We start from the raw sequence: 10,640 nt of genomic DNA on the forward strand, positions 1-10,640 counted from the left end.
CAAATTGAAGTTAAAAAAAAAAAAAAAAAAAAAAAAAAAAAAAAAAAAGAAAAAGAAAAAGAAAAAGAAAAAGAAAAAGAAAATCTTGATCACTTGATCCATCCTGTATCTTTTGCATCCCTTTGCCTTCCTGCTCTTCCTCTCAAACATTTTCTAAAGAGACAATTTGTGGTTGACGCTTGATCTAGAGGATGAAGATAAAGAGTACTGGGCCTTTTCCCCCCTAGTGGGGGAGTCAAGGAGTGTCAGCAACTATTAGGAAGTTATTTATTTGCTATGATAACTTATTATTAATTGAAGAGGACTCCCCTTGCCCCACGACTCCCGCCCCCTCCCATTTTACGCTTCAAAATCACTTTTTCTATTAAATCCTATTCGAATCTTGAGTTGAATAGATGGTGTGTTGCTGCATTAGCAACATACCTAGGTAAGTGGCTGATGAGACACATCAGCCCCCTTTTCCCTATATATATGGCTATGGATCTGGCCTACTAAATTCCATATGTTGCTTAACAATTTCTGACGTATGTGAATCTCTTTTAAGTATTATGATATGGTAAGTTAATTTTGAACATAAGCTTCCTTTGGGAACGAATGCCCTTTTCTAAAGAAACAATTGCGACAACCCTCCCCTCAAAACCACTACTACCACCTCACTCACCCACATGGTACGAATGCTCAACACCAGACAGAAGAAGATCACCAACAGCTACTTGCAAAGAAACATAAGCACACATCCCACAAAAGAATTAAGTAAACAAACAATAACGAGAAGTCGAGAATAAAAATTCAAATTAAAAATTTGCACTTGCTACTTGGTAACTGTAATTGATAATTGACAGGTATTTGAAATTGGTTCTAATTTCTTCCATCACTTTCTAGGTACTGCCTACGTGCTAAACGTGTTTTCAGTGAACTCCATGAAAAACCATTCGTTGTGGAGCTTGATCTTCGAGGTAATTGGTTTATGTAACATTTTCACTAATTGCAGTTAGTGAAATGCATGTAAGCATTCTTGATTATGTTTTTTAAGACTCCCAACTTGAATAGCTCAGGCATTGACTAGTTCTTAGGTGAAACATCATTTTTTCTAGTACTTCCTTGATTTGCAAGTTATAACATGGGAAATTAAGATTCTGTACGTGAGATGTGGTTTCATTGATGTCTAGAAGATATGTTATCTCTATATTTGACTTAAAATAAAAATTGTCGAGTTCTGTGGTTCAGAGACTTTAATCCCAAGCTGTTAAGCTTCTTAAACCCGTTGTTTTTTTTGTCGGACCAACCCAAGTTATGCAAGTGTTGGACACAAATCAGATGACATTTGATACGCATTACAACTTAAATTAGCTCAAAAAAGAAGGAAAACAGAAAAAGAATGGACTTCCAACTTCCAATAGGCCATGCATGTTAGTAAGTGAAAGATCCATCAATGAATCTTGCATCATATATTCAAGGTTTGGTGTAGGAGGACACAAATATGAAACAATTCCTATGTTTCCTTTTGAATAGCAAAATTATACATTCATCTTATCCCAATCAGCTAGGTTCTGAAAAGCTCTTTTTTCATTTTCCATTTTATTGATTTTGTTGAAACTAATGGATATTACATGTTGCAGACGATGGATCAGAAATTCATAGTGTTCTTCTTGATTTAGTTGGTCGGTACACCGTACCACAAGTTTTTGTGAACGGCCAGCATGTTGGTGGCTCAGATGGTTTGTACCTTGTAACTCGTATCATTCATCTTGTCTTCTCCATTTGCCATGATATGTATTGCTGACACCGGGGGTTTATTTTTGCATCTTTCAGATACAACAAAAGCATTTTCTACTGGTCAGCTCCAGAAACTTTTAGGTAAAACACAGTGAGCATGCATGTGGTCTAACTGCTCGTGAAATCTGTGTGAATTGGGGGAATAAGAAAAAAGAAGGAGAAGTTATTGATTATAGAAAAGCTGTGAATCAAAGGAGAATCTGTTCGATTGTGCAAGAACATTTTTGCATATCTGGAAATCTGCTGAGTCTCAGTGTAATTGAATGGATGCAACTCATTGCTTATGACATAGATGGCTTTCGTTACATTGAACTTGATTGTCATTTGTCAGTCTTCCTATCATTCTCCACGATGTCGGTCACAATGTTTCGATTGGAATTTCCTGCACATATGACCACCCGAAGTGTAGCGGGAGAAAAACTTAATCGCACCAAAAAGTTCCATTTCGATCCCTATTTGTGTGCATCATATGTTCTACAAAATCTGTTGTCTGATTGTGCTATGCTCTCTTGAAGAAGATACGAGGGTGTTTTCGGTTTTAATCATGTGGGTAATTGTTGTTGGTGGTTCTGTTTGTGCGCGTGTTTTTCTATTTAGTGTTCTTGCTGATGTGATGAATACATTTCTTTGCCTTTGGATGATAAGTGGCAAATGCTGGAACTAATTTGATGGGAGCAAAAGCTGCAAATTTTCAGAAAATAAAAAGTAAACACCTAACTCTTTCAAAAAACTCTGGCTCCGCTCCAACGCTTGGGTTATTTTTATATTATATTAAGTTGAATTGTTTTCTACGATCGAATCCAACTTAGGTTTCTACTATTTATGTATAGAATACTTAAATTTTCCAGAATAATATTCAGGTGAAAAACAATGCAAAGATTTTTTTTCGCACTTCATTGATATAGCGCCTATACTCAACAGGTCCAGAAAGTTATCCACACACACACAAAAAAAAAAAAAGGTTTCAAGAAAGGATCGGGTTCGGGTATCGGGTTCGCTCGCCCGAAAATGGCTCCCTGGATAATTTAGACGCATTTTTAATCGCTCAAATCTCGATTACCGCCTCAAGTGATTTATTTCCTCGAAAAAGCAAAGAGGGCAAAAATTTCAAAACCCCATTTCATCTCCAAGGGTTTTATTTCCTCAATTCATCGATCGATAGAATCTAGTACCAAAAACCCTAGAGATTTGGGGTCAAAAGTCGCTTCCTTTCTCTCTCAAACTTCTGTCATGGCTTGTTTAGTCTCTTCAAAGAGGTAAAAATGTCTTCTTTTGCTACTGATTATGCTAAACTCGGCTGTTGCTGTATTCTTTCGTAACCCTAAATCCCCAAAATCGAACATTTAGATGCTCTTACCCTATAATTTCTCATAATATTTATTGTATAGTTGACAATTTCGTACCTTTTGGTAATGGTTATTGTTTGACTAACTGCGCTTTTCTTCTTTGGAAAAATTTGTCCTTAAAGGGAGTGAATTGATGGTGCAAGGTGTAGAAGGACTTTGATGTGCACAAGTTTAGTAGTGAGATGTCTCTCTTCAGTAGATTTTTTCATAGACGGCCACCTGATGGTTTGCTCGAATTCGTTGACAGAGTTTATGGTAAGCATTTGAAATATCATCAATTTTTTTTGTTGGTATTGGTTCCTCAAGTCTTTCTTGTTTTGAAATTAGTCGCTGAAATTATTGATATTGATATTTAGTCCCTTAATTACTAGTGGTGATTTCAAATTAGTCCCTCTGGAGGTTGGGTTAGTCATTAACTGAACATGTTTATTATACTTAAACCCCTCACTTGTTTGTTCCATATCGGATTTGATGTAACTTAAACAGAAGGGTATAACTTGAAGCCCATGATCAAAAGTTAAGTTAAATGGAATATTCCCTCTAATCAAATGGTAGGTAGTTATAGGCTATGGGGCCTATTTTCAAATAATAATAGGAATTGAGGGACTAAATGGCAATACCAATGCTTTGAGGGACTATTTTCAAATTATAAAATTTAAGGGACCAGTGTAGAAAAAAACTGTCATCAAATAGGTAACTATTAGCACTTGCCCATGTTGCATCTATGCCGAATTCCTGTTTCTATCTACAGTGTTTGATTCATGCTTCTCAACCGAGGTTGTCTCTGATGGAATCTACCATGCATACCTGCACGAGATTGTAACTGAGCTTCATGAAGCATATGCTGACTCTTCGTTCCTTGCATTTAATTTTAGAGAGGGTGAAAAGAGAAGCCAATTTGCTGATATTCTCTGTGAATATGATGTTACCGTCATAGATTACCCACGTCAATATGAAGGCTGCCCTCTTCTTCCGTTGTCCCTTGTCCAGCATTTTCTTCGTGTATGTGAGAGTTGGCTTTCTCGGAGACATAATCAAAATGTCGTGTTGCTCCACTGTGAGAGAGGAGGCTGGCCACTTTTAGCATTTCTCCTAGCCAGTCTCCTGGTTTTCAGAAAATCTCATTCTGGAACTAAGAGAGTGCTTGACCTTGTTCATAAGGAGGCTCCTAAAGGGTTTCTGCGACTTTTATCACCTCTGAATCCTTTACCTTCGCAGCTCCGTTACCTGCATTATGTCGCTAGGCGAAATATGTCTGTGGAGTCATCCTCTGCACGGGCACTTTCTTTGGACTGCCTCATGCTTCGTGCCATTCCAAGTTTTGATTCAGAGAATGGATGCAGACCGCTCATACGCATTTATGGACAGAATCTCCAGGGTGATGGTTCTTCAACTACGACGCTGTTGTCAATGTCCAAAAGGAGGAAATCTCTGCGACATTACCGGCAGGTTTTGGTTTATTTTATTGATTATAAAAGCACAATTGGTTCCTTACCCTATTTGAAAAACTTAAGATGATAAATATATGCAGGAGGATGTTGATGTTATAAAGATTGACATCCAGTGCTTAGTTGAAGGTGATGTTGTCTTGGAGTGCGTTCATCTCGACTTGGATCCTGAGAGGGAAGTTATGATGTTTCGTATAATGTTCAATACCGCTTTCATTCGTTCAAACATTTTGGTGCTGAGCTGTGATGACGTGGATATGCTTTGGGATTCAAAGTGTAGATATCCAAAAAAATTTCGAGCTGAGGTAAGGCCTTCCTTATCTCGCAAGTGATGTTTATATAGAAAGAAATATAAGAAACTTTCCTTCATAATTAGTTTTTCCCTAAAATTTTGGTTACAGGTTCTGTTTGGCGAAGTTGAGAGCATATCCCCTACCAGAGCTCCAACTGCAATATTAAATGGCGAGATGAAGGGTGGGTTGCCCATGGAAGCATTTTCTAGGGTTCAAGAACTATTTGATGGGGTCGAATGGGTTGAGAACAGTGATGATGCTGCCTTCTGGCTGCTCAAACAACTTCAATCAAATGCTTTACATGAAAATATTGAAAGACTAATATTCAATGATGTGAAAGAACTGTCCAGGTTGCAGAGTACGAGTACATCACCTTCAGATTCTGAAGAATCAGGTTCTGTTACATCAATGGACTATGATAGAATTCAGCATGTTGACAATGTTTCTACACAATTACAATCTGATGATGTACATAGCGATCGTATAAATCAATATCCTCAGTTGAAAGGTAAGGGAATCGTGCCAAGTTCCAGTTCTTTGTCACATGAATTGCAACTATCTATGGGTAATAATGTTCTGCGAAAACCAGGTCCCATTGATTCAAACATGGTGACTACACCGCATTCTCCACCTCTGTCACCAGTGCTTCCTTCATCATGTTCCTCTTTTGAAGGGAAACGAGAACCCTCCTTGCTTCCTCCATCCCAATCTCCAATGCATTCATTACCTAATAGAATTGCTCTACCCCCACCCCCACCCCCACCGCCCCCTCCTCCTCCAATTATCTTCTCAGTCACCATTCAGTTATCCTCAAAAACCCTCTTCAACCCCGAGTACAGCTGGAGTGATTGCCCTCTCTACACCAAATCACCTCCTCCACCCCCTCCACTCCTCCCCTATCTTCATCGGTAGAACTCCACACCTCCTCCCACCACCATATCACATCTCTCCACCACCACCCCACCACCACCACGGCCAGAATACCATCCTCGAGTAACAGTCCAAGTCATAACAACTTTGAAACCTACTAACAGTTCTTCCATCACCGCTCCACCCGCTCACCTGCTCACCCCCTCGCTTCGCCCACTACAGAACATAGAGAGACACGACTTTGGTTTCTATCACCAGCCTCCTGTGTCCTCTCCGTAAGGTTCGCATCCAACTCGCACCTCCATCCTCCACCACCCCCTCCTGCCTGGCTACACCCAATAAAAGCTCTACTCTTCCAACACCCTCCCAATCTTCCTTCTAGAGAGCATCCTCCCGCCCGTACCCCTCTCTACTGCTATCAGGACTCCCCACCTCCACCCCCACCAGATTCTACTAAGGGTCCTCCCCTCCCCTCCCTGTCCCGCTGCTATGTCAACTAGGGGGCCTCCACCACACCTCACTGGCCTCGCAACGTTCTGCACGCTCCCTTATTATCTAACCATAAGGCCCCAAACCCTCCACCTCCTCCACAAGTCCCTAAGCCTCCTTCTGCGGGCCCACCACCTCCACCCTTGCCTGGAGGAAGCCGTGGTGTACCCGGTGTACAACAACCTCCAACAGCTAAAGCTTCAAGCACACATGTACCGGGTCCTCCATCAGCGGGAAGAGGAAGAAGTATTGCACCTGGTTCAGGAAGAGGCCGTGGATCTACATTAACAGCTAACATACCAAAGAAATTAAAGCCATTACATTGGGTGAAAGTAACCAGGGCAATGCAAGGAAGTTTATGGGCTGATTCTCAAAAACAAGAGGAGCAACCAAAGTAAGTGCGATGGGGTAAAATCGTTATAACATCAGAACTTTGGATAGTTCCTAAGAGAGCTTTTAGTGTTTCTTCTATCGGAATGGGATTCTGGAAATGCTAGATTAATATCCTATGGGTGGATCATGGCCCTGGATCATGGCCCTGCAAATGTGACCTTTCACAAAAATATCATTTTCCTTTCAATTTATTATTAACAAAAATTTCTTGACCTCTTTAGCGTTTCTGAATGTCACTGAGATGCAACTGTTCCTGCATCTATTTCCTTTCCTTTAAATTATTATTAGTACACGAGTCTTCAATATCAGTTGATGAAGTGTAGAAAACTCTACACATTAGGCAATCACATATACAAGAGTCAGAAGTCTGTTTCTTCATTATAAGATTGCTGCATTCTGCAACCTTTTTCAGTTGTTATTTCACAATATTCATTACTTTGGTTAATAATTTTGATGGATAGGGCTCCTGAGATTGATCTTTCAGAATTAGAAAGTTTGTTCTCGACTTCAGCGGCAACGGATGCAAGCCGCGCCGATAAGGGTGGAAGTAAACGCGGAACTAGCATTAGCAAGTCAGAGACTGTTCACCTGGTATAGTGCATGCTTTTCTTTTCATATTCTCATTTCTCAGCTCTTTTTTAATTCTGTTTCAGAGTTGATATTTATCTCACTGAATTATGGCCTTTATCTATTGCCATCTTTCATCATGGCATCATATCGTATTTTGGTAAATAGTTACATTCTATATAAAATATTTAAATAGCACTGATCACTTCCAATATTCATCTGGGTTTTGTTAGAAGTACTTAAAAAGTATTGGCAGTGTCAATCCTCCAGCAGCTACCCCATGTCCATTCAAAATTCAAGCCTCCAAAGACTTTTGGCCTAATTGTCAGCCACTCTTGATCTGAAATTCCTGATTTTAGGCAAACCTTCGCCAATGAATTCAAAACAAGTATTATTATTCTTTTTTGTTCTGTTCCTATTTTAACCATTCTTACGACAATGTTCTGTTCCTGGCAAAAACTTTGAATATTTACTTCTCTACCTTTTAGAGATTTTATTTTGACAATGTTCTTTTCCTGACAAAACTTTGAACTACTTCTTTGTTGAACATTTTTAAGATTTATAATTTTTGGAGTGTCCTAAGCAATTAAGCTTCTGCTTTGCCAATAATGCCAATTTTCTCAAGCTGTTAAGTGTATCTGGCTTATTATCATCAAAATATAACTCTCCAAATCCGGCACGTGCTTCACATTGTATTGACATTCAATGTTAAAATTCAGCAACATTTGTCTTATGTAAACTATTTTCGTGAAATGTTAATTTTCTGGTCCTTATATCTTCAGATTGACATGCGGAGAGCAAACAATTGCGAAATTATGCTTACGAAAATTAAAATGCCTCTTCCAGATATGATGGTAAATGCACTTCTCTTTTGCTTATTTCTTTGTGTTTAAATAAATCAATACTAACGGTATCGTTTGTTCATGTTATTGTACCGCACCATCACATTTCTGCATCTTAAATTGCACAATCTGGTAGAGTCGTCATGTAATTTTCATTTTTTTTCTTTCATATATTAACATATTTATTGACTTGTTAATATAACATTTTCTATTCTATCCTGTATTCTTGTGCCTCCAGCGTCTTTTAGCTGATAGTATCCATATCAGCTGCAAAAACTTTGTAGAAATAATTCTTTGAGTTACACAGAAGAGCACAAAGTTACTTTTGGAGATATATGCTGTATGTTTAATGTGTTTTTCTCATATTTACACAAGCATGCACGCTCACGTATTATAATATTCTGTAGTATTAGTAATATTTTGCAATGTTATAGTATGATTAAAATTTAGCTGTGAACAAAACACCATAAGAGGAGAGTGTACAGGATACTTGAAACCATGTTTAAGACTTGATAGAAAACATGACTGGTAGACAAGCTGTGTTAGTTTATCTAATTCCCCTTCTCTTTGTGATTTGTCTTCAAATTCATGTATTTACCATACAGTTTTTTTTTGTTGTGCTGGAAACTGATACGTGTTCTATTGAGAATCTTATTTGTTAATCAGATGATTCAGATCCTTCTTGAATTTCACTATATTTTGCTGTATTGATAAAGGCTTACATCCTTTTTCATTTTGTTGGTTTTTCCATCATTTCTGTCATTTTTTTCCTTTTTGTTGTTTTGTTCCTCATTTCTATCTTTTTCTCTGGCCGCTGCATGCTGAGGTACAGATGTTCATCTGGTCTCTGTAGAAATGTGCTTATTATTATTACTGTTTTGTTTGCTAGCATTTTAATGAGATAACACTTGATTCCTATTATAAGGGGGGTTTCCTCTTTTCATGTTTAAGTATGATTTGACATGTTAATATCAGCATTACTGATCATTATGGCTAAGAGTTCTGGCATATCTTATTGTTTATGTCTTCTCTGATAATCCTTTGCGTACACACACACACACACACTCTCTCTCTCTCTCTCTCTCTAACACTACATTTATTTATTTTAACTCGAGCAGTAATGAAACTTTATCTAAAAGATATGTTTTTTTTGTTACAACTACTTATTTGTTCATTGAGATTGATCCTCAGAATGCAGTTTTGGCTTTGGATACATCAGTTTTGGACATTGACCAGGTGGAGAATCTCATCAAATTTTGTCCCACGAAAGAGGAAATGGAGATGTTGAAGGTAGAAATTATTTACTTGATTTTTTTTCTAGAAAGAAGATAAAGTAATGCAAGATTGATGTCACTATTACATGGTGCTTGTCCCCATATAATGTTGGGGAGAGAAGTGCTTACTGATGGTCATACTTCTTATCTGTTAGCACTTTTATTTTGTGACTTCTTACTGGTTGAATGATGATGGATATTGCTTGTGGTTTTTTATTTGATGAAAAACTGCTTATGTTCTAGTCTAATGTAGCATAACGCACTGTTTGACTTTTTCTTAAACTGGTAAGGGCTGTCTAGTATGCAAAAAAGTGCAACTCCTTATACCAGTAAGGGGCTGTTTGATGTAGAAATTTGCAACTGCAACTGCAGTTATGATTTGCAAAAGTCACAGTTTCACTATAACCCCAAGGCCATTTTTTGCAGTAATGAGTGGTGACCAGATTGACGTCTATTATATTTTTTTCGTTGTTTTTTCCCTGGGTTTCGTGAATAACCGTTTTTTTTCTAATGTTAGAATCATTCTATTTCTTTGGTATTTGCTTCTGGCTTCTGCTTTACCTTATTCAGGATTTACATTTAATTATTTTGCAGAATTATAATGGAAAGAAGGAAATGCTTGGGAAGTGTGAGCAGGTTTTGTTCTGCTGCCATTATTTGCATATTTTATGTCATATATGCAGTTAATGACTTACGCATACTTCAATAATTATTCCAGTTTTTTCTGGAGCTGATGAAGGTCCCTCGAGTGGAATCCAAGTTGAGGGTTTTTTCCTTTAGGATTAATTTTTCTAGTCAGGTATCTATCTCTTGTTCTTTTCCTTAAGATGATTACACAATGCATATGTTTCTTTATGCTTGCAATATTTTAGTTGACTTCCTTGAGCAAAACCTTTATTGAAAAATTAACAGGTTAAGGATCTGCGGTCCAATCTAAACACAATCAACAGCGCATCTAAAGAGGTAGCTTCTATATAGAGATATATTGAAAGGAAGAGGCTACCCTTTAAAGTAGCTGATCCTGATGTTTTAATTATTATTCCAGGTAAAAGATTCTTTGAAATTGCGGCAAATAATGCAAACTATACTTACGTTAGGAAATGCATTGAATCAGGGAACAACAAGAGGTACTAAAGTTTGCATGAAAATTGTGGAGTTGTGTTGTATTAGAACTGTTGGGTGAGAAGCGGTTTCTTTCTTGGTTTTCCAGGTTCTGCCGTGGGATTCAAGCTTGATAGCCTTTTAAAATTGTCAGATACCCGAGCGAAGAACAATAAGATGACACTAATGCATTATTTATGCAAGGTTTGCACTATAGACTCCTTTTTATGCAGACTACCTG

At 37.9% G+C, this 10,640-nt stretch overlaps 2 protein-coding genes across 2 annotated transcripts in view; both read left to right on the forward strand.

Annotated features, from left to right (window-relative positions):
• The window catches only part of LOC109839547 (monothiol glutaredoxin-S6-like), a 4,120-nt gene extending 1,724 nt beyond the window's left edge, over nucleotides 1-2,396 (forward strand). The window contains exons 2-4 of the mRNA XM_020408022.1: nucleotides 883-956; nucleotides 1,620-1,718; nucleotides 1,813-2,396. Of these exons, the coding sequence (XP_020263611.1) occupies nucleotides 883-956; nucleotides 1,620-1,718; nucleotides 1,813-1,871 (232 nt within the window). The 3' untranslated portion in view covers nucleotides 1,872-2,396. The remainder of the gene's footprint in view (nucleotides 1-882; nucleotides 957-1,619; nucleotides 1,719-1,812) is intronic.
• Nucleotides 2,833-10,640, forward strand: part of LOC109839382 (formin-like protein 3) — a 15,970-nt gene continuing 8,162 nt past the window's right edge. The window contains exons 1-15 of the mRNA XM_020407810.1: nucleotides 2,833-3,032; nucleotides 3,245-3,377; nucleotides 3,874-4,571; nucleotides 4,654-4,875; nucleotides 4,972-5,371; nucleotides 5,453-5,655; nucleotides 6,234-6,616; nucleotides 7,077-7,206; nucleotides 7,965-8,036; nucleotides 9,216-9,314; nucleotides 9,893-9,934; nucleotides 10,017-10,097; nucleotides 10,211-10,261; nucleotides 10,344-10,425; nucleotides 10,509-10,603. Coding sequence (XP_020263399.1) covers nucleotides 3,305-3,377; nucleotides 3,874-4,571; nucleotides 4,654-4,875; nucleotides 4,972-5,371; nucleotides 5,453-5,655; nucleotides 6,234-6,616; nucleotides 7,077-7,206; nucleotides 7,965-8,036; nucleotides 9,216-9,314; nucleotides 9,893-9,934; nucleotides 10,017-10,097; nucleotides 10,211-10,261; nucleotides 10,344-10,425; nucleotides 10,509-10,603 — 2,631 coding nt within the window. The 5' untranslated portion in view covers nucleotides 2,833-3,032; nucleotides 3,245-3,304. The remainder of the gene's footprint in view (nucleotides 3,033-3,244; nucleotides 3,378-3,873; nucleotides 4,572-4,653; nucleotides 4,876-4,971; nucleotides 5,372-5,452; nucleotides 5,656-6,233; nucleotides 6,617-7,076; nucleotides 7,207-7,964; nucleotides 8,037-9,215; nucleotides 9,315-9,892; nucleotides 9,935-10,016; nucleotides 10,098-10,210; nucleotides 10,262-10,343; nucleotides 10,426-10,508; nucleotides 10,604-10,640) is intronic.

The sequence above is a fragment of the Asparagus officinalis genome, chromosome 4, assembly GCF_001876935.1.
Source record: "Asparagus officinalis chromosome 4, Aspof.V1, whole genome shotgun sequence".
Taxonomy (NCBI): domain Eukaryota; kingdom Viridiplantae; phylum Streptophyta; class Magnoliopsida; order Asparagales; family Asparagaceae; genus Asparagus; species Asparagus officinalis.